Source organism: Cydia strobilella, chromosome 4 (genome assembly GCF_947568885.1).
Source record: "Cydia strobilella chromosome 4, ilCydStro3.1, whole genome shotgun sequence".
NCBI lineage: Eukaryota > Metazoa > Arthropoda > Insecta > Lepidoptera > Tortricidae > Cydia > Cydia strobilella.
The window spans coordinates 15276706-15301205 of record NC_086044.1 but is presented as its reverse complement, the minus strand read 5'-3'; the positions used below and the strand labels follow the sequence as shown (position 1 = coordinate 15301205).

The 24500-nt window shown below is 37.9% G+C and overlaps 1 protein-coding gene across 2 annotated transcripts in view; it reads left to right on the top strand.

Annotated features, from left to right (window-relative positions):
- The window catches only part of LOC134741043 (uncharacterized), a 198108-nt gene that overhangs the window by 127795 nt on the left and 45813 nt on the right, over positions 1 to 24500 (top strand). For both annotated transcript variants that reach the window (XM_063673787.1, XM_063673788.1), the window contains 3 exons: positions 21551 to 21763; positions 23007 to 23135; positions 24192 to 24303. In XM_063673787.1, coding sequence (XP_063529857.1) covers positions 21551 to 21763; positions 23007 to 23135; positions 24192 to 24303 — 454 coding nt within the window. The remainder of the gene's footprint in view (positions 1 to 21550; positions 21764 to 23006; positions 23136 to 24191; positions 24304 to 24500) is intronic.

The window sequence follows — 24500 nt, the reverse complement described above, 5'->3', positions numbered from 1 at the left end:
TCCATAATGGAGCGCCGACGGCTTTTCGCTGACCAGCTGTTATTATTACCATGTCTACCTCACTCTACCTGCTAAACCCATTGTGAGCCGCCGCGGAATAAAATGATTTGGTAAACGCAGCCAAACTGCTATTGTGATAAATTGAAAGGATATCTCCATATTGCAAATGAGATTTAAAACGTTACGTTTGAATCTAAATTACATGATCGATTCGCCATAACTCGTATGACAAATAAATTAATTCAGTCGGTAGCCGAATATTTCATTAATTTGATAATCGAGTAGGCATAATTAATGTGATTATTGGTTTAGATTGACATTGGAAAATCAGAGGATCTGTTTGACTATTTAATTACGGTGTCATATTTTGAAAAGGATTCTCTCGGGTAAGGTAATCTTTGTATGTTACTTTCGCGCTTCCTACTATTTACATAGCTGTTAATTTTATTTTCAGATTTTTTTTTAATTAAAATATGTTGGTACCTATCTCCATAAATGAAGTTCGAGGATTATATGATAATCCTTGACATGTATGTAATATAATGAAAGTAAGTGTTCAATGATCAAGATCAAGTATGAGTGTCTAACTAATCAGACTGATCAGTAGAGCTTCGAGGCGGCGTACATACAGTGAGGGTGCTCGCTCGAAAGTGAAGGTGCCAGCCACCCAGGCACCCACACCTCCCCGCGACCGCAGACGGCAGGGAAAGTACTCCTACCGCGATATTGATATTATTACGTTTGATGTGTACAGCAAAGATAGATATAACTCCGTAATAGATGGATACAGTCTAAGGAAAAAACGTGCCTCGAAAATCACGAAAATTTGATTCTCGATCAGATGGCGCCACTACCTTTGGCCTACTCTCGTATAGAGGGCGTTGACTGTTTCGTTTGTTATTTAACAATTTTAACGCATATCAGTGAAAGAACATGGGTCAAAATCATAAAAATAATTAATGCAAATAAAAAAAATCATTTATCCATATTTAAATACATTTTATCGTATTTTTATTAATCTTAATTTTTAGTTTTAAAGTGTGTCGATGGATGGCAGTGAATTTACTGTGATTACAAAATTTACTATGACAGTACCGCTCTATCCCATTATATCCCCTTTGGTAACAGGGAGGTTTTTTCGGCGGGTGTTTTGCTAACGAAAATGTTCGGTTAATATTGTACAGTGAGCTGCGAAATTGCATGGAGAAATTATGAATGAATTCATTGATAAAGTCGCCGTGCACTTTTGCGGCTGACTCGTGGTATTCTCCGTGTCAGCGTGAAGCGTGTATTTAATCATCTTGCTGTAATTTCAAAGGAAAATAAATCGCGTTCGGAAAATAATTGCAATTTTTCGCTTGAAATACATATATGTAAAATACTGTAATACATTCTTTGCAAATATTGACCCTACTGTATATCATAGTACCAGATAAAGATAGTACCAAATAATAAAACTATTTCAAAGTATTATAAAATAGTGACATTGCTGATATCGCCATAGTATTGATGCGGCCACCTAAACTTTTGCCGACAGTTGACGAGCCAAAGATAATGTTTAGCTGTGCCCGGATAAAAATAACAAACAGTTTCCGCAAGACTTTCCTTTTTCCTGTTGTTGATAACAAACATTGAACTACGTGACTATACCTACATAAATCGTCAAGGGAAAACATAATTTCCCTCGGGATTAATTTTAGAGTTGAGTAAACACTAAGTTCACTCATACTTAAGTGAAATATTTTTAGTACGTGGTTTGTTTTAAGTAACTTACGCACGTAAGTGCACCCACGGGCGGCGGCGTAATTTGAGCTCTCGCACTAACGAGCCGGCACTCGCGAGCCCCTCGTGCTGCTGCAAACGAGCTGATTTCCTGAGTCCTGCCATTCCTAGAGCATTGTTTAGATGCATGCGACATTATGATTCATGCAAGCTTAAGGGTCCCCGGCAAGCTCGGTTCTCCATACAAACGTAGTTACGCTCTCATTTTAAAACGAGTAGCTAGTTTGCTCTGAAACTTTGTACATTACAATAGGATAAGGTATATCTATGTCTGTAATTAGTTTATGTAGCTTCAGATACAATAGTAAAAAAAAACGGGACAAGTGCGAGTTCGTTTAACTCGCGCACCGTTCCGTACAAAATTTTCAATATTTTCATGAACCTAACTACATTCATGAAATACCATCTATTGGCAAATTGGCTAACTAATTTGCGCGACATGTATGTACGTTGGTTTTACAGGGATAATTCTTTATCATGTGAACCCATTTCAACAATTTTTGTTTAATTTCAAAGAAGGTGTTTTAAGTGTAACCTCGTAGATATTTCAAGTATAATAAACTGCACTCGCGGGACTTAAATTGCAAATTACATTGGAAAATGTTTTTTAATAATTAAAAAAAGTTTTCAAGATTAGATGCGATTATATTTTTCCTGTAATATTTATGATAATTTTATTATTATTTAAAAATATCATATTTTTTCGTTGGTAAACTTCGGAGATAAGGGGGGGGGATAGTATTTTTTTTACATTATCCTTCATAATTCTTTTTTTTTTTCACTATGTAAAAAAAATTCAAAATTGATTTGTAATGTTCAATTCGAGCTCTTTCAAATGATATCCCACTCGACCTAGAATAAAAACAAAATAAAAAAATTACACTTCCAATGTGTTTGGGTTAGCGTTGTTCATAACTATTTCAAATTTCAAAGCAATCGCTTTAGTAGTTCTCGAGATATTTAGCTATGTGACAGACAGACAGACGGACAGAGTCGCACCATAAGGGTTCCTTTTGTACCTTTTTGGTACGGAACCCTAAAAAATACAGCGAATTTGTTTTTCATACAAAACTTGTTTTTGCTCTATTTCGTTCTTAACTGGAGCTATATAAACTAATTTCAGACCTAGATATACCTCATGTCATTGTAAATGCAAAGTTTCATTACACTCCAACACGTAGTTTTAAAATTAGAACGAAACTCCGTTTGTATGGGAATGTGAAATTCGGCCTAGCTTGCCGGAGTCTTAAATTCTCGCGCTCCCCTACAAGTCCTAAAACGCTTTGTTGTCTCGGAATCCTGCGATGTTGTTACTTTGATTTTTATCCACTATCTTGCTAAATTGAAATAAATCACAACACGATAAAGCTGAAAATGGACGCATTATGAATGTAATGAATATGTCTGGTGAGATTTTAATGATACCAGCGGGGAAGGCTGTGTTGACCGTCTGATAGAGATATTTAAAGAACGTTTATACCGGGCAAGGTCCTCGCGGGGGTAGTGATGTGAGTAAACAGCGCCGTCTGGCGCTGCTAGCTAATTACTAGGGGGCGCGACGAAGCGACGTGCTCCTCAATGGGCGCTCGCACTCCACCACACATGCCAACTTGATGGAAAAGTCACTATATACGATGACATGTACACATTTATACTTTCTACTTACCTGCTCTTCTGTTATGGGCACAATACAAAAAAACAGGGTTCCGAACGCAAAAAAATACTACCTATTTTAACAAAATTTTAGAAAGGTGTAAGTGAAATGTGACAAACAGCGTCTGACTTATTAATTTTATTTTATGACAAGCTGTAGAATAGAAAGATCGTAGCGCCAGTTTTCATTAGCACCTGGCCGTCAAAGCAAGTGTGATTAATCTAATTTATCCGTTTGAAGCTGGTAATTACATCGCCGAGATGTAGGGGGAGCTATTCTTTCTGCTGCTTAATGTCCTGTAACCCCCGAAGCTGTCGTCGTCACTCGCCTTAATAATTTACAACACATTAATTTCCACGTTTAGTGCTTTGCGTTTCCTAGAGAATTGCGTTTAATGCTTTTCTGAGACATTTAAAACTCATCGAATCTGTATTTACGGTTTTAATGACGTCAAAAGCCTTGTTTTAGCTCTAGCATTTACGTATTTTATTTTGAATAATGTCATTAGAAACATTACTTACATTAGAACGCATCAAAAAATATCACGCGTTCACGATATCGATTCGCTTTGCGTTTTACGTTGGTTTTAATTAAAACTAATTACAGAGGCTAAGCGGTCCGATGGTCCCGCTCGAGTTTTGGGTCCGCACGGACTAGGGGAGAATATTGGCACCCGTCTTTCCCCTTTCTTATCCTCTGCACGCAGATAATTAACTGCAGATAGGTACACATTGCGTTGCGTGGGGACACGAGTTCAAATTTTATCCACAGCAGTAATTTAAAGAGCGACGAGTTGTTAGGGCGTTTGGAGTGCGCCGCTACACGGATAGGGTTGGGACGATTTGTAGGGTGGCTAGGTAAACGACCGTGATTATATTGATTCCATGAACATCTCTTTCGTCGACCCCTTTTTTTTTGATTTACGAGTGACTCTTCATGTTTTTAGTAGAGCCTAATATTTTGTACTGATATAACAAAGAGCCCCACTTCCTATGCAAATACAATTGAGTAGCCAGGATAGGTGAACTTCAATAAAGATATCCCGACACTAAGCGACTACGTTCGGGACCTCCTCGCATTCAAACGATCCCATCAGAATAATCTCTTTCGATATGTTACCCTATGGCGTTTGATTTACATATTTATGCCATTAGGATGTTATAATAAGTTGTATCGAATGAAAAAGACCGGAGCTATGGTGTCTGGGGCTTGGTGCATTGTTTGCGGAATTAACGCGAGACTAGTGCGCCCCGCGGCCGCGCGCGCCCGCCGCCAGACGTATAAATCACGCGCTAATGCTGCCGCATCCGGCGCGTCTCCGCCACGCCAGCCTCCCAGCACACTGCCACCGGAACAATCGCAGATCGATTACGATACCGAACTCAAACATTGGAACTATGATAGAAACACAAGCATAAACATTCAAAGCTACTTTAGGATCAAGTTTTAGCATTGTTTTTCACAAAATATAGACCTACGTAAATAATTTTGAGTTGGTTTTCCTCTCAAGCAAGATGCAATTATATTAACCAATACTTCAATACAGCCTCGACGTTTAAACTCAAATTGGTCGAATCAGTCTTAACTTCTTAAGATAAATAAAATCTTCTAAACAAATTTGTTTTACCGTAAAAGCGATTACTATAATTGAAATAAATAAATATTAGTAGATCAGCGAGTTGTAAAGTTGCCTAATCGACGTTTTGCTTGTAGACCGTCTCACGTGGTGCTGGTTCTGCGGTGCACTCCCAGACGGAGCGGAGGTGCCAATTACACCCAGCCCGCATTCGTCCTTTACCTACACCAGAACTTTTTAAACGGCGTTAGACTCAAACAAATTATTATTTACAACGCTCTTGGATGACTATTTTAAATTAAATTAAATTACATACATAGATTTTTTAAACTTGAATCGATTTAAAAACATAGGTATTGAAATATCAGAGGGGTGGTGCCAGCCAATATCATTTTCAATAAGCGGCCGTACTTATTGGAATGAGATAAATTTTAAAATTCAAATAAAAGTTTATAAGGGGTACAATATTTAATAAAGATATCTGTGAGGAACCGTAACGCCGTAGTAATCTCAATTTAAAATCTTTTTAATTATTTTTTACTGAAGTATTAAGTAAAATAATTTGATTTTTACCAGCAAGTCCATCGACATTAAGATATCATGCATTGGCAACTACATTTCGTGTAGTAAGCGGGCCGGAAACAATCCTGTGATTACCCAGTAATTATGGGCTCTTGCACGGGACGTTCTCCGGCCGGACAGTGGGCACTGAATGGGATATGTCCGCAAACACTCGATGCACTACGGTGTCCACGTGTGCGCAATTACACAGATAGATATCACCGGCTTGACAATTATTCCTTTAGTCAATTATTTGCTAAAATCCTAGTTGTAATAACAAAGTTAGACATCCAGATGAGAATTGTTTCGGGGAGAGTAAAATTTGTAATACTTAGCTAAATTTGACATTGAATTGTAATAAGGAAAATACTGCCTTTTGCGTGAAAAGAATATCGTCGATTGTTTATTGTGCTTCATTTTTGAAATTACATAGCGAATGCAATTAAGGTTATAAAAATTGTAATGGAACACGAGATAAAAATTGGGAAACTGAACAACTCTGCTGTCGCCATCACTTAATCGTTGTATCCGGAGATAGGGAAGTAAAAGTAATTTGAAAAATAGGGGAGTATAGTCGCTGATACCAGGGGGCGCTAAAATCGCTTGTTAGCCTTGCTCCGCGGGGCCCTGCCGCAACAAACAAATAGATTATACCTTTATATATATATATTGACATGTACAGGCACACAATTGAGATTCAGATTCATTTATTTGCAGAAAAAGGGTTAATTACAGGTATTAAAATTAGGTCGTAATTGGTTAGGTTGTAACTTAATGATACTAACCATAATATTAAGTTTTATATGTATGTAGGTAACCAACTAACATTACTTATGATGAACGGTGGAATGAACGGTAAGCTTATATCTGAAATCTTACACTTTTGAAAGATTTCAGATATAAGCTTACCGTTCAGACAGTCAATAGTTGGTGTTGGTACCTGGGTACAATGGTTATGTATTCACATATTTTGCTGGTGCTTACTTATTTTCCTGATTGAAGGAAAAGTCTCTTTTACTCTGTCTAGACTAGTCATGAAATAAGTTTCAAGTTTGATATTCAATGTTTTTTTTTGCCTTTGTATTAATACTAAATTATTCCAGCCTACGCTAACCTTTTCTGTAGAGCCTTAATTAACAAAATTTACCTGCGACTGGGAAACAGGAATACGAAGTGAAGTTGACCCGAAGGCTAATTAAAATCTCGCCACTGTTTTTACTTTTATCAGTTAGCACCAACTATGGGAAGTTTTGTAGGTACGGTTCCCAAATAAGACAGTGTACGCTTGCCACACGGAACGCAACCTACCCACCACAGTCATATAATGTTTAAATGTGTGCTTTTCATTCTACGGTAAAAATTATATCTTTTTTTGACGAAAATTTCCCGGACATCGAACATCATGAAATTGAACGTTGTATATGGAAAGTTAGCAAAACAATTATCTTAGCACCCCTGCATAGGTAGGTACATATTTGTAGACACATACGCATATCTATGATTATTATCATTACAATTAAAACCAACTGAACTGAAGTATATATAATTCAGTCTTGCAATTCTTATGCCGTGAATCTCTCCAGTCTATAAAATTCGCTTTACACACTCACAATTCGATTCGTTTCACAATTCGATGCACACCGTCACCTGTCTCACAAATCACAACCAACGTAAACTTAGTCGAAATACACGACTAAGTACAAGATGAAGCTGAAGTTGGACAAAAAGCATAGTTTTTCATCGGCGCGCCGTCTGCCCGCCGGCGGTCGATAGCTCTGCAACTAACAGAAGCGAACTTTAAATGCAAAGTTTTGTCCAAAACGTGGACGGCGGCGAAATGCATTGCGGCTGTGACTGTTACTTTCAACACCTCTGTAAAAAATATTCGCAAAAATTCAATTTACCGCTATGGAAAAAAAAAACAACTGGAACTGCTGCTACTCAGATTGGCTAGAAAGATATTAATTTTTATCTAATGGAAAATACCATTCCAAACATTGTTTCATGAAAATGCCACTCTTATTTACCGAATATTCACCTCAAGGATAGGTACTCTCGTTTGGCCATAAATTGTTATGTGAAGCAGCTATCGAGAGGATGTAGAGTAATCGAATTTGTATGCACAGTATGATACAAGCGAGTGAAATGTTACACGTTTTCGCTCCCCCGGCGCCCCCTGGCGGCTCGCACACGCAACTCAGATGACGTCCCCAAATGATTTAGAGCTCAAATTAAACCTTCCAGAGCTTCCCGTTCCCATTATCGCAAAACGCCACGTTTTTGGGGTACCGTAATTAAACCGCGAGAAACCCTTATAATTTCGTTAAATCCGGTCATCACAGCCTCCAAGCACCTCTTTAGGGAGAAATAATTTTGTAGTTTTTTTTTCGATTGATCTATCTTGATTTTTTTATACTACGTCGGTGGCAAACAAGCATACGGCCCGCCTGATGGTAAGCGGTCACCGTAGCCTATGGACGCCTGCAACTCCAGAGGTGTTATATGCCCGTCAAAGATAGATATAACTCCGTAATAGATGGATACAGTCTAAGGAAAAAACGTGCCTCGAAAATCACGAAAATTTGATTCTCGATCAGATGGCGCCACTAGCTTTGGCCTACTCTCGTATAGAGGGCGTTGATGGTTTCGTTTGTTATTTATAATTTTAACGCATATCCGTTAAAGAATATGGGTCAAAACCATATAAAAATAATTAATGCAAATAAAAAAATCATTTATCCATATTTAAATACATTTTACGTATTTTTTTAATCTTCATTTTTAGTTTTAAAGTATGTCGATAGATGGCAGTGAATTTACAGTGGTTACAAAATTTACTATGATAGTACCGCTCTATCTTATTATATCCTCTTTGATGCCCGTGGACCCGGGTATGTCCTTAAACTACGTCCAAAAGAGAGGCATGGGCACTGTGAATGACCTCTCGCTTTGTGTGGTAGGGCACAGGACAGCGGATGTCATTCCAGATCTAGAGCAGAGCCCAACTGGGGTAGTACCTCCACCTACAGAAAACCGCAGCCACATAACACTAAACCCTTTTAGTGTTGTGTTCCTGCCGGTGAGTAAGGTTGCCAGAGCTCAACGAGGGAGAGGAGTGTTAGGGTCGGCAACGCGCATGTAACTCCTCTGGAGTTGCAGGCGTACATAGGCTACGGAGACTGCTTAACATCAGGCGGGCCGTATGCTTGTTTGCCACCGACGTAGTATTAAAAAAATGCGCGATGCGAGCTTTACTAACCGGCAGAAACACAACACTGTTAGTAGGGTCTAGTGTTATTTGGCTGCGGTTTTCTGTAAGGTGAAGGTACTTCCCTAGTTGGGCTCTGCTCTAGATCTGGAATGGTATCCGCTGTGCTGTGGCCTACCACACAAAGCGAGATGACATTCCCAGTGCTCATACCTCTCTATTTGAGGTAGTTTAAGGACATACCCGGGTCCAAAAATACGATACGGAAAATTGCGAAATTGGATATACTTGCAACAGGTAAGTAGGTATATTGTATACAGATGAATCAAACATCAAACATTTATTCAGCAAATAGGCCACAGGGGCACTTTTACATGTCAATTTTTACAAATAATAAAATCAACCCAAAATTACAAAAAACAATTACATAAATATAAATGACAAATTACACAAAAAAAAACGAATAAAAAATATACAAACAACAGAAGTACTAAAATTGTTTAGAGATGTAAGAGTCTCTAGGTGTCAGAGATAAAATGTATATAATAATAAAAAAGATCATCAAATTATCCAGAGATGTAAAGGGTCTCCAAGACTTGAATTGTTATATAATTAATAAAAAGACAAGATATTAAATCAGACAAACAGACAAGAACCGAATCAAGTGCCTCACGTTAATGCCACTCAAAAGTAAAGTTACATAGGTAAAATGAAGCCCGTGTAAACTTAAACATACCGGTCTCCACAAACAGCACCCGTTCACGAGTATGACGCGTATCTCAGCCATCGTCTCCCTCAAACTTCATTCGGGAAAGTGGCGACCCGATCAACGACGCCACCGTAAGCAAAGACTTTTAAGCGAGCATGACATGTTCAAGTTGCCGGGCTGTATTAATATATATAAAGTAATCTAATTCAGTGAGATGCTCGTATGTTACATTAAAGACGGCATAGCGCCACATAATCACAACATAATTCGTAAGAAGTATGCCTACCTATAAATAACTAAATTACAAATTTAAATTGACATAGAGATGTAAAGGTCTCTACCTGCCAGAATCATTAAAAATATAGGTATTATTACATATAAAATAAATCTAAAACCAAATAAAATCTTAGAGGTGTATAAGGTCTCTAAGTGTCCAAAACTAAAATTGACCGAATGTGACTTTGAAGCTGGCCACAAAATGTAACAGTCTTTAGACTTAGGGGAAGGTTGCTCTAATTGGACCGGCGCTTTGAATGGACCATCTAAATATTTTAAAACCTACGCATGCTAGACAGAGATAGACAAGGTACAAAGTGTCCTTGAGCGATCCAAGCGGCCCCACCGCTTCCTCAGTCGCGCCGCACTTCTCGGCGACGAGTGACGTGAGCAAGTGTGTTTCGAGCGTTGGCGATGTAATAATTACTCGTAAGAGAAACGCAAATAAGTGTCATTATAGTTGCATTTGTTTGAGTGTATTGACGTATGATGGTTAGGACTCTATTAATCATTAAATTTATTTGTTATTTGATACCTAGTTGCTATCAATGGACCGCATGTATGTCTTGTCATCGGACCGGTCCAATCATGGCAACTATTTTTTCAGTTTTAAAAATGTCTTCTAAAGAAGGCTGCCATACGTCATGTACTTTTTGATTTATATAAAAACGTTTAAAGACTCTTAATAAAAAAATTAAATTTTATTAAAAGAAATAAAAAATCCTTTTCAGGTTTTTTCTCCTAGATTATTAAACTGTATTAATTTGTCTGTAATGAAACGAATAAATATATTGCAATGGTTCAAAATTATCAAACTTGTTTTAATTTTTTACATGAATTGTGTAAATGATAAGGCAGCGAAATTAAGTGGTCCAATGCTGGTCCAATGATAGCAACCTTCCCCCTAATACTCAAAATCGTTTTGTGCTGTTAGTAAAGTTGAATTCAAAGTAGAAACTTTTTGGCCCGCTGAAGTAATTACTCGGCTAAAGCTCCGAAGTTGTAAATTACTCCGAAGTACGCATGGTACGGCTTTGCTCTCGGTCCTACTCCAACGGAACACATCGTCCCCAAGAGTTGAAAGTTCAATATTGACTCGCAAAATTGCTTTAAGCTGCGCTGCAGCCGATAATAGTTAAAGCTCATTTGGAATGTCAACCTTAGGGCTTGTCGTTGAAGAGTGGCATTAGCCTTGCCAGCCGGCGGGCGAGGTGTTGTAACAGCCGACTGCGCTTATTGGCTTGTCCTCAAAGCTTCCTTCCGGGACCGAAGGAAGACGAATGATTTCTCCGATAAAAGTCGACCATCTTATAATAACATTACAGATTTTGATCCGTGACAGAAATTGTATTTCGACAACACTTTGGGGTAGATTGTGAACGGATTGTTATGGAAGGTATAGCATGAACATTTCTTTTATAAATCAACAAATAAATCATTTATAATAAAAAATAGAAATGTGCACATGTAAGAAATCAGCAACATGCTTCGTCCCAAAAATACCAATGATGATATACGCAACAGGCCTTGTCATTTTTTTAAATCAACAATGTAATTGAAAGACAGAGGCGATTTTTTTCTTCGACAGTTTACTTTTCAGTTGCAATGTTGCTCCGTAGTTGCTGCAAGATAGCTTTTAGTATGAACTTTAGTTAAAACGGAACCGCTAAGACTTTTTATATGTATTATAATATAATTTCGCTTTAAGTGTACTAGCTCACCACTAGTAATAAAACGTCTACCACATTGGGATCTAAACGACTCATTGGATCACCAAATGTTACATACTACCAAATGTTAACTATTGTTTACTATAAAATTTCGTGAATTATTCTCCATTCCCACAATAGTAGACATCCTGTGGCCAGGTTGACTAGTCGAATCGGTCCCCAGTTCGGTCTTCAGTTCTAGGATTACGTGGGAATCCGCACCAAACCAACTTGATCTGCCTAATTTATCAGTGTGGAGATGTTATTCCTCGCCCGCCAGGTGGAGTGTGGAAATGTGCTTAAGTTGTTGGTTATTAACAAACTTGCTCCTGTTTTCGTGTGCTCGTGGATAATTAATGGGACTAAGTTTAACGAAACTACTGGAGCAAGTTAACAGCATTATTAAGAAAAATATTGCAAGTCACTGTTTTTATTTTATTTTACATACTACATCGGTGGCAAACAAGCATACGGCCCGCCTGATGTTAAGCAGTCTCCGTAGCATATGTACACCTGCCATTCCAGAGGAGTTACATGCGCGTTGCCGACCCTAACACTCCGCACCCTCGTTGAGCTCTGGCAACCTTACTCACCGGAAGGAACACAACACTTTGAGTAGGGTCTAGTGTTATTTGGCTGCGGTTTTCTGTAAGGTGGAGGTACTTCCCCAGTTGGGCTCTGCTCTAGATCTGGAATGACATCCGCTGTGCCCTGACTATTTCGCACGCCATAAAAGTAAAATATACTAATATGGTCAGATGGTCACAAAGAAAGACTTACGAATGTATCTTCAACAGCAGAGCAAACTTTCCTTCGATTGTGGCTAAGCCGCTCGATTACATTGCCGTCACGTATCCGTGTCGATCCATGACCAGTGTCACAATGGCCACCGTTTGATCGTCTCATCTGGAGCGGCCGTAAGAATCCATTACGGAATTCCGTAGGTATCAGATGTGGGATAATGATCCAAGTTTCTGGCGGTCTTAATATGTTTGTTGTGTTATTGTTTTCTTCAAGGTTAGAACAAATGTAAGTCTGACTGCTAGATTTGGGAAATGTAACGAATTTTTGAAACAAGTTCCGAAGTTTGTTACTATATTAGGGGTAGGTATATTAACTTTGTTCATTATATTAGGGTGTATACATGCATCCAATAATCTTATATCATCATCGTGTTATTTAAAATAACTTTTTTCCCAGTTGAATTTAATGCATTAAATAGTAAATTTAATGCAGGCTGTGCATAGAGTCAACCAAGAAAAGTCTGCAGAGATTTTGAGAGCACACGTAGTGACAATGTTATATACAAAGTTAAAGGTATATACTTTAAGTAGTAAGAAGTATCGATTCCAATATGTAGAAAACGTAATCCACAATATAGGTAGGTACCTAATTGTGATATAAAGATATCGTTGTAGCTATAATAATATAAAATACGTATTCGTTAAAATCTAGGAGCTAGATTAATGGCATCACAGCGTGGCAACTGCGGGCTCGAACTAATTGGATAAGTTTGTGCACTAAAACCGACCGAACACCGGTCGCTGAGGTTCTTTCAACTGCTCCCAACTTTCTTCCATTGTAGTTTTACCCAATTAACACTAATCTGTAAAAAAAAAATTAAATAGCTTAAGTGCCCATTTTACCTAATGCAGGTACTCGTTTATCTGTGTATAGTCAGCAGTATAAGTTCATAAGAGCAAGGTGTTCAAAATATTCTAGCACAACTTTATTGTTAAGCAATAAGATATAAGCAGGTTATTTTGAACACCTCACCGGCTTTGCTACATCTGCTAATGGGTGTCTAATAATTAGCTTAATCTGAATTGTGAACCTCCTCCAATTTTGTTGGAATCGCTTGAAATACAGTATGTACCAAGCGTAGGTACGTCAGTTTTGTGGTTAAACTTACCTACTCGTGCGTTTGTCAAAGTTTTACTAAAGTATAGTACTAACAAGCAAAAACCCCAGTCATTAGGTTGTTAAAGGAGTGAGAAATAAAACATGCTTCAACGGTCAATGCCGAATTTCATCAAGTATTTCGGAAAGTTCCGTTTATTAAATGTTGTGTAAAAACTCATTTCAGTCACTGCATGAAACGCGTGGCCCACGCATTTGACCGAGTTTTGAAAAAGCGTAAACTCGTAGCGTATTTTAATGAGTAGCTCGTGTTATAAGCACGCTAGGTGTAAGGACGTGTGCACAGTTAATGTATCACTGCAGTTTTTTATCACATCCTTGGAAAACATGCAAAACACGGAGATATAAGTGTAGGGTTAAAAAACTTTAAGTTAAAAAACTACGATTGGACATAAAAAATCTAAATCATAATTCTCTTACTTTTCTTCTTGCACCATTTTTATTACATCTCTGTTTAGCCCTATGGTTGACTGGTAAAGAATGCCTTTAAGCATTAAGTCCGCCATTTGTATTTTTTTTTTGTATAGTAAAGTTTAAATATATAAATTAATTAATTAATTTGACATTACGCCATTTGACACGTAAATACTACAAAATAAGATGAAATTGAGCATGCATTAATAGTAGTTAATAAGATGCCAAATAACTAAAAACAACTAAACTGAAACCACCCTCCAATTAATATTGGATGGCGCTTACGTCGCATAGCGCCGCAATAATTTGTTCATTTCCCGAATCGCGCCTTTAGTTTCACCGTAACAATTTAGGTAAGATTATACATGAGAAAAGAGATTAAACCCTCACAACACCATATATGTACATAAATCTTTATAGTTTGTGATATCACAATAATATTACCGGCCGGTAATATTACCGGCGTATAAACCTAACTATCTGAACTAACCTGCTACTTGCTACGGCGTAGCGCTACGAAATAAGAAGGGCAGAAATGTAAGGCACGTATTTAACCGGTCAACTAATTAATTGGATTTCGGTAGCTTAAAAAAATAGAAATAGGTACTAGAATTAATAGTTTGTCAACTAAAGCGGGGCCTGAAAGTATTTAATTTTTCAACAGTTTTTATTGTTAGTGTGTTTTTTCAAAATTATATTTATAAAAAATACATTGGACAGTTTCAGTAGGTTGTGTAACTTCGCAATATGTACAAAATACAATAGGTTGACGGACGTTGAAGTCAAAATACTGCATGTGGTATTTTCGTTAGTGTAAGGTTCGTAAGGTTGTGCGTGCGCGGGGTGAACGGCCGCGGGCGCGCTGCACTTCCGACTCGCTGCTCTCATTTCCGCATAAACAGAACCCGGAGATGTAGGCCTGTTACGAATAATCGCGAACACGGGACGAGCTAACTATACTTTTTTTTTTTTTTTCAAATTGCGAAGCACTTAAAAATGTGGCAATTTGACTAACCTTAACCAAAAATAGAATTTTATAAATTAAACTTATCCACTATGTGTTTTAATATTCGAAATACTTACATGTTTAAATTATGTATGTTTTGCTCTGATTAGCTATGTAAATGTGAAAAGAATACGAATAGAAACAAAAAGTTATTGTGAAATGAATGCCAAAATACGAGTATATTCGAACAAAAGATTTTGTTACAATCGCTTCTTGAGAATATCTACTAAACTGAAATAACATCTTAAAATGAGCGGTGTGTATAATCTGTTTCAAACACATTTAAAAACTTTACTAACAGTTAAACTAGCAGACTAAAGTTCAGGAAACTAATCAATAAAACCCAACCATTTAAGAGTAGCAACGCAATTTGAAGACTCCTTAAAAGTTTGAAAGCGGAGGAGTGTGGGTGAAATAAAACAATAGCACGCGCCAGACGCGCCACGGCACTCTTGCTGAGTGTTCTGCTTTGTGGCGGGCTGGCGGGACAATACGTACTATCGTACTCTGCGTACGTAAGTACCTACAGCTACGCGTAGCGCGTGCGTCCGCGTACGCGCTGTTGTCTGTCACTCAATCAAGCAAAAACTCGCTCCGACTCTAGCGCCTTTTACGTCTTTGTCACTGTCACTTTCTCAGATTCTTATTAGTTACGTTCCTTAAGAGGCTTGGGGCTTATTAGCACATAAAGACACTGTATGCATGACGAATCGACCGTGTCTCTTATTGTATCATTCGAAGGGAAATTCGACTTGTTTCGAAGACAGATGTTAAATCGGCAATTTGTAATACATTTGTGGTAAATTTTGATACATTTTGCGACACACACCAAAGCTATCTAAATCATGTAGAAATTGAGCACAAAGGCAATTAACGTATTTAAAGAACGTCTGTTCTTTATTCTAACCCAGGAAACGCCAGTGTACATCCTTCGAAAATAGTCTGATTTGTTATCTAAAAGAAAAAAAATGATTGAATGGTTCCTCTTATCATCTGATCTTTGGTCCTCGTGCATGAGGGGATCATTAGGAGGTGCGCTAATGAACACGGTCGAGCACCGAGATCGCTGCGGGAGACAAGCGGTGCGGTGCCCGGACACTCGAATTATTGGCTTTTCCTCACCGCAAAATCATTAATGTCGTAAATCAGTCTTGGTTATAAGGAGTCTTTATTTAAAAAAAGTTAGTCATCTGAAATCTTAATAAATAACGATGTTCAGAAGATACCAATAATTATAATATATTAGAACAGTCAGCTGCAGAGATAGTTGACCCCCTCTGCAAACAAATTTCTATGCAAACAAATGTCCGACTTACGTTTGACTGTATATGTCTAATAGGTTTTCCTGACATCTTTAGGTAAAGAACTATTGTGTATTTTTTCCAAAATTTTAGACCCAGCAGTTACCGAGATAAAGGGGAGGGTAATTTATTGCATATTTTCTTGAATAACTTCTAAACTGTTTATCTTAACATTATAAAAAAAAATTGAGATTCTTACAATATAAGCCCTTTCATTTGAGACATGACACGAAAACTTGCAAAACTGTTTTTAAATTTTCTCATTTACCCCCCAAAAGTGGTCCCTATGTTTCAAATTTATTTGTAGACGTTACATGTCCGTCTGGGTCACAGACTTATATGTGTACCTAATTTCAACTTAATTGGTCCAGTAGTTTCGGAGCAAAGAGGCTGTGACAGACGAGCAGACGGACGGACAGACAGACGCACGAGTGATCCTATAAGGGTTCCGTTTTTTTCCTATTGAGGTACGGAACCATAAAAATATCGAAAATTTAGTTTTTTTCAACCACACCTATAGCAAACAAGAATACCTCTAAGTCTCCAACATCCGCGTTACCGACTCTAAAATAAAAGGTAATGATTTCAAGCCGAGAACTTGGATTTCTTATTAGCATATCATTCATTAGGTACAATACTATCAACCTTAAAAAAAACTAGAACCCTGTCTTGTCTTCTAAAAACTATGATGGCTATTAGGTATAGGTACTTAACTACTTAATTAAATACTACGTAATAAAATGCGTTTTACGTTCGAGACATCACATCGTCTGCGAACTATTTTCATTTCCGCAATGTCGTTAACACCGTAAAATGATAAGTTTGTCGGTTTATCGAGCAGCCGAGCGCAGCCCCGCGAGAGCTTATCGAGGAGTGAGAGCATGCGCCTCTCCTCTCAACAGAATCGCTTTGTGCCGTCCACTACAACCACTTTGTAGCGTAGAGATGCTTTCTAAAATAATGAATTCTCTTAGAAACGCACTACCCTAGCATTAACATACACTGCTAGCCTTTTTAGAATTTTTATTGAGATAGGTACCTATATAAATATTTTATGAACTCTCACGATCGTAGCTACTTACAATTTGTTTTATGATTTATTTTTAATTTGACGTCGTATAAATGTGTCTTATTTTTCTAATCCATCCATGAACCTTTTTACTTTCCGGGATCAAAATTGGTAACAAAAAACTGCTTTCGTGGCATCGTTATTATTACTTAATAAGTAATGTTGTCAGTTATTCCATTTTAGCGCTTCCTCAAGGCTTCCTTTCAAACCCACGTGTTAACCTTTGAAAATGTTCCTACTTTCGGCGAAACTCCATCAATAGCCAAAATGTCAGTATAAGTCAGAAATTAATGGATTAATTCCGAAACTTCGCTCATAAGAAGGTACGTACGTACCTACATGTACGAATAAATTGGTTTATGTACTTAATATATGACCTTTTCACACTATTAGCTTTTTTTAAATGTTAATTTTACCTCTAGGCATACACCTATACCTATACACATATATCTATAAGTGTTGTTATTAATTGTATTTATTAGGGTATTTTATTACTGGTAATAATAATAACAACAAAAAACATAAAAATGCTTACTAGCTCTTGCCCGCGACTTAATCCGCTTACCTAATAGCGGTCTTTAGGTAATTTTCACCTTTCTCTTCACACGGTTAGGGGATGATTTTGGAGTTTAAAATATCGTGCGATATGCAAGTATGTAATAAACTATCCTTGTGCAATATTTTATTCTCATCCATTCAGCTCTTGGCGTGATTGACTAAATAATAGGTAGGTATCAAATCGTACAAATTTTGACTTTTAAATAATATAATATATAATAGAATCGAAGTAAAATAGAAACAGAAGCGAATGGAAGAGTCACTTGACTGGAATGATGTGACTATATCGTTATCCTCTAATTCGGTTCCAATGGTGCAGTTAAGGAAGTGTTCTCCAGCTAAAGCGCCCTCGTGAAGGAAATGAGTTCAATTTACCATTATCTCGGAACATATCCTGAGGCGGCTGCCAAGAAGTCGTCTTAGCATGAACATTTTACGTATTGGTACTACCAATATTGGAATCATATTGCTTCACATGAATCCAAATACGTGCTACCACAATTGAAGATAATCAGACTGAAGTTGAATTATATTCGGTTTCTTGATTTACCTTTCGCTTTACGCCAACTACAAAATGGATCGTATTTCTTTTTACAGCCCGATTAATTTCATTATACTATTCAAATGACTTTTACTATTACGTTTTTCGTTCGCAGTTTTCATAGCACCTTAAATTGTTTTCTAACAGGTATATGTAAGCTTTATTCGTAGGAGCTCGAGGTAAATATAACAGTTTATTTCTAAATTTCTCTGTGGTATCATTTCACAAAATAAGGCACAGTTTAAAAGATTTCGTCGATGACCTTTACTTGGTTACGTCCTTAATGTCATTATTCTCCTATGCGCTTACATTAGGTACTTAGGTACCTACCTATAATATAAATATACTATAAATTATAATAGATAATCATATTACTTCTTGTAAAGGTTGTTATTTTTAACCTTGTGTAATCCGTGAACAAACAGTGGGTAAAAGTAAAAACTTGAAAGAAAACTTCGTAAACTGAAACTCATTCACTAACTTTTCGGTCAAAAGTTATAGCATTTGTACATCATTTTAAACTGTCTTGTTTATTTTTCAATCCGTTACGGCGCTCAGTGATGAATTACATGCATTTTATGCACAAATATATTCCAGATTTAACATGAACTTAACTTCAGATTTAACATTACTATGGCATGTGACTTTTGTGTTGTCTGTAGGTACTGTACTCAAAAGGAATATGGAAGTAGGTAGTTAACAATGATTGTGACTGATGATATGAAATTCTTATACGATGGGATTAAGTCGTAAGTATTCGTATTGACTGTTGACTTTCTTTAACTCTTTCACTTCTCGGCTCAAACACAAAAAAATTGTGGAGTGAAAAACAAGAATATACTTATCAATTCAAATAACTTCAAATATAATTTATTCTTGTGTGTGCTAGCAACAAGCACTTATGAATAGTATTACATATACAGGGTGGAACATTTCTAGCGACCGAGCTGAAAGGACAGTGTTATCTAAGTGATCTACAATCGAGTTATTACAATCGCAAAGCTGGATTAAAAAGTAAAACAAAATCATTAAAATTAAACATGTTTATATCAGTGACAACCCTACAAAGTTATTTACATTTTTAATTGACACATGTCATGTCATTAATTTGAGTTTACATTCTATGCTCGAAAGTACCGCCATGTCGTACATTCGGTTCCGGACATTCCTGCGGAGTGTTTCAAAGGCAACTGTAAGCCTTTGCCTCATCTCGTCCGCGGTGTTGCATTCCTCCTTGTACACTATTTCTTTTAAAGTGCCCCATAAAAAGAAATCCAAGGGTGTTAGGTCTGGAGGTCTAGGTGGCCAACGGCGTGGCCCAAATCTGCCTATCCAATGAAGTCCAAACATGTCATTCAATTTCTCACGCACTTCAGCTCAGTCAGTCTCTGGGTAGCAGAGCTTGAACTTTTTGAATTTTGAAAGGGTGACGGCGGGCACGTTTCAATATTCTCAATATTTTAGAATGATTTGTGTCAAAATGTCGGCCCGCTTGTCTTGAACTTGCTCTAGGATGACGGTCGAAGTAGCGTAGCACTCTCTCCTCAAATCTAACTGAATGTTCAACAACGCGTCCTTCGCGTTGGTCGTCCTGACCCGTTCGAGGTACGATGGGACGCTTGTTAGTCACACGGTCCATAGTTCGAAGTATTACCCTATATCCGTTTGGATGAGGTGGTGGGAATCTGTTTCGGTACTGGCGTAAAGCCTCGGCAGCATTATAATTGCACTCCGCGTATAAAAAGAGTAAATTCAAATAACCGTTAGCATTTAATTGTGGCATTTTTAAACACGATATGTGACATTATGTCAAAGCACGTCACCTTTTTAATAGTATTCAATCAATCATCGAGCAATCATCAAACCAAAAACTTCGCCATTTTTAAAAGAGGTTTGTCTGTACTTCAAATTATTGTACTTCTTCGCGAGACATTTTACTATTCAAAAATTAGTGCCAAACCATGGAGACTATATAAAGGAGCCAAATCTCTATGTATGAAAAGTGTCCATCAAAAAACAGTAATTAGGCGGCGCCACCATACACCGAAATACTACCAAAAACAACCTACGTAATTTGGTCGGGTTATTTGTTGCCTTATTATACTCATGTCCCAGAGCCTAACTAGCGCCACCGGAGAGATTAGGAACTATTATTTAAAGCTGAAAGCGGTCACTTTTGCAACAATTCTGCCATAAGAGATTGGCATCCTTTCTATACCATCCATATGCCAAACTTTGAAAAATAGTAAAATGTAGTCACAAAGAAAATCGTTTAGGAACCTAAACATTATTATTATTAACAATTTTAGTTGGTATTAAACCTTTTTATTAACCCCATACTCTACAATTTCAGCATACCATGTCTATGCTAGGACTCAAGCAAAAGTCAACTTTACAGTCATGGAGACTATATAAAGGAGGCAAATCTCTATGTATGAAAAGTGTCCATCAAAAAACAGTAATTAGGCGGCGCCACCATACACCGAAATACTATCAAAAACAACCTACGTAATTTGGTCGGGTTATTTGTTGCCTTATATGGTTCATGTTATACTCATGTCCCAGAGCCTAACTAGCGCCACCGGAGAGATTAGAACTATTATTTAAAGCTGAAAGCGGTCACTTTTGCAACAATTCTGCCATAAGAGATTGGCATCCTTTCTATACCATCCATATTTACAGTGACATGAATGCGTCATTGTCATTAACTTTTCTTACTACATGACGTCGGTAAAAAGGTCTTATTTAGATAACTAGTACACCTTACTTCGCCTTGATGACATCATCGGATCTACTTGCTAGGGTTGAAACATACAGATTTTTGCACAAATGTTTTACAAACTGTATCTCTCTAGCGGTTAGAAATATTAACGTGATTAATAAGTGAAAAATAAAGTAAGTAGCCTAAACAATTCCCCGTTTGCGTAAAGGTCGTTCGTTCTGTTCCACCCTGTATATTACCTTAACCTAATTATCAGAGCAATTTATTGATGTGAATATTATGCGGGATTTCTTCGTTCATTCTACACTTGCTCTTCGTTAACATTCCTTAACGTATTGAAAATTGAAATCGACACGATATGACATGACAGATAGCAAAACACACACGAGTATATTCGTAAAAAACAAATAATACCGCTCGTCTTTTGAGTTTTGCCACCATCTCACTCAGGCGCACTCAAAAAGTTAACACAAAAGTGCCAAATTACTTCTTTAAACCGGCGTAGTTAACATTTTTTAAATACATATATACTTTTTGTTTCCAGAGGGTGCGATGACGTGCAGCGATCGCTGGAGCTGCTGGACCAGGTGCTGAGCGAGTACGACGAAGGCGAGCCGCGGTCGCTGGAGGCGCGCGCCTCCAGCACGGCGGCGCCTGCCACGCCGGCGACGCCTGCGACACCCGCCACCGACGACGACTCGCCGCTCGCGGGACACACCTCGGAGGACGATGGATACATGAGCATGAACGGGAGAAGGTGATTATCTCTTTGTTATGGAGTCAGCTTTTCCACCACCGACACCGATTCGTTGTTCTCCGGATACATCTTCAAAGAACTAAAGAAAATGAACGGGAGACGATGATTTTCTCCTTTTTTTCGTTCGCCGATCAAGAATTTGGCCTGTTCATGTCCATCCACGACCAAACTCCTCCGGCACGATACTATTTTTCTGGACAAGATAGGCAGATGCATAGGTAAGTACACCCAGTCGCAAAATTGTACGGCCAACATGAATCTCAACTCGACGAGAAAAGATGATTGTCATTTGTCTTATCAGCTTCGGTATAGCCACTTTTACACACACAAAATTGCTACAGACAGTCGTCGAGAACATGAACGAAAAGGGGTAGAGGATAATAGGTATATTATATTCATAACTAACTTGCACTATTTCGGACATTAATCCAGAAGATGGACAGACATCTAGCAATGACCGTCCTTCACATCTTATTTATCTACAGTGATGTTAAAACGTTCATATTTACTGTAAAAAATAGACTCTTCTCTTGTAAAGTTTGTTGTAAGAGGAAGTAGTTAACTTGACTAGAGTTGAGGAGAGTCTTTTCAAAAGGGCTTATTTCTTTATGAACACCATACAAAAATAAACCCTTTTGAAAAGACACTCCTCAGTTGTTCTTATTAGAAGGTAACTCGGCCCTAGGCGGCACCGACGCCCTAAGCCGGAGTATGAAGTGCCCTTAGCCCTGTTGCATTCCCCTTTCATAGCCAGAACTCCCAGTCCCTAAGCGCTTGCCCTCTTTCACTGCAAAGGCCAGTACAGGGCCAACAGCAATTATCCTCACAAAAACTCAATGGCGAGGTAATTAGCGAGCTTTTACGTCGTTCAAAGCCGGTAACGGTATGCGTGCGTGGCCGTCCTTTTGGGAATTTAAAATTAGTGCGTTCCATGTTCCATTTAGCCATATGTAACGCCCGCGCTGCACCATGCGGCCGGCAATAGCGGTGAATCACGTGCAAATAGTTCGGATAAGATACCTGGTAACCCGGTGGGGTTACATTGTTTCATTCGTAAAACTTGCATGAGCGATTTTGTGCATTCTGGAATATAAATGACATGTTCATAGAAGCTTATTATGCGAATCAAACTACTGCCAATAAGGGATTTATTGAGACCGAATAGTCCATTATTTATAAGTACAAGAATCAGTAATAATGAATATTTTTTTCAGTAATAAATGAAGTGTTGTTACAATTTCAGAGCGAAATTTGCCCTCGGGTTCCGTCCGACAGAGGAGCGCGAGGAGCCGTCACCGCCCGACCCGCCGTCGCCGCGCTCGCCGCCGCCGCCCGAGGAGGCGCAGCGGATCATCTCGACCCTCCTGCCCAAGTAAACTGACTTTGCCATTCTTCAATGAACCCATTATCTTAAATTACATCTCAAAACTTCAAAGCAGCTTCGTTAAGTCCAGTCAAAACTTTGCACGAGTTGGAGAAGTTTGACAGGGTTATTCGCGGACGCCGAGTGCTTCTACGGTAAGCACACAATTGCTAATAGTTTAGGTGTAATGTTCCGCGTGCCTCTATCTAAAATTAAGTTCTGAGTGCAACTTTAGTTCTCCTAAGTAACTATGATAATAATGATTACTTTCTACGAAAATATTTTAATTTGTGTTTTGTACAAGGAGACCACACTACTATCAAAGGGGATATAATAGGATAGAGCGGTACTGTCATAGTCAATTTTGTAATCACAGTAAATTCACTGCCATCCATCGACACACTTTAAAACTAAAAATGAAGATTTATAAAAATACGATAAAATGTATTTAAATATGGATAAATGTTTTTTTTTTATTTGCATTAATTATATTTATGATTTTGACCCATGTTCTTTCACGTTAAAATTGTTAAATAACAACGAAACCGTCAACGCCCTCTATACGAGAGTAGGCCAAAGGTAGTGGCGCCATCTGATGGAATATCAAATTTTCGTGATTTTTGAGGCACGTTTTTTCCTTAGACTGTATCCATCTATTCCATCTATTACGGAGTTATATCTATCTTTGCTACTATTTAAACTATAAACAAAATAAATGTCATATACAAAGAAATAAAGCCGTCCAAGTGCGAGTCGGACTCGCACACGAAGGATTCCGTACCATTATGCAAAAAACGGCAAAAAAATCACGTTACTTGTATTCCCACTTAAATATTTATATTATTCTGTTTTTAGTATTTGTTGTTCAATTCAATTCAATTCAATTATTTATTTCAAATCATTTGATCCATATAGTGTTAGTAAGTACAACACAACTAAAAAATAATTAGGGTTAACATACAATTACAATTTACAAAACAAACATATAGGTACAATAAATTATAAATCTACATGCACCATTTCTCAACATCTGTTAAATAAACGTATATTAACATTTGTTCCCAGGGTATCACCGGCAAACTCAGCAAAACGAACGCCGTCAATTGAACAGCGCGGGGAGACCTTCGACTCCATCATCAGTGTCAACGGGATCACTACCGCCACGCAGACAACCTTTGTAAGTAACAGTGCATCTTTCATTCAGTGCCTCCGGCGATCTCGGCTAGCTTCATTGCGCCAGTGGAGCGCCGTGTGCCGGGGGAGAGTTTTGGAACGGGACCGTCTGAATATTCCTGAAAACGAGAATGTAACTGCAGCACATGAGTTTTTCCGAGTACTTTATTTCTACAATCTACAACCATTAACGCATGCACT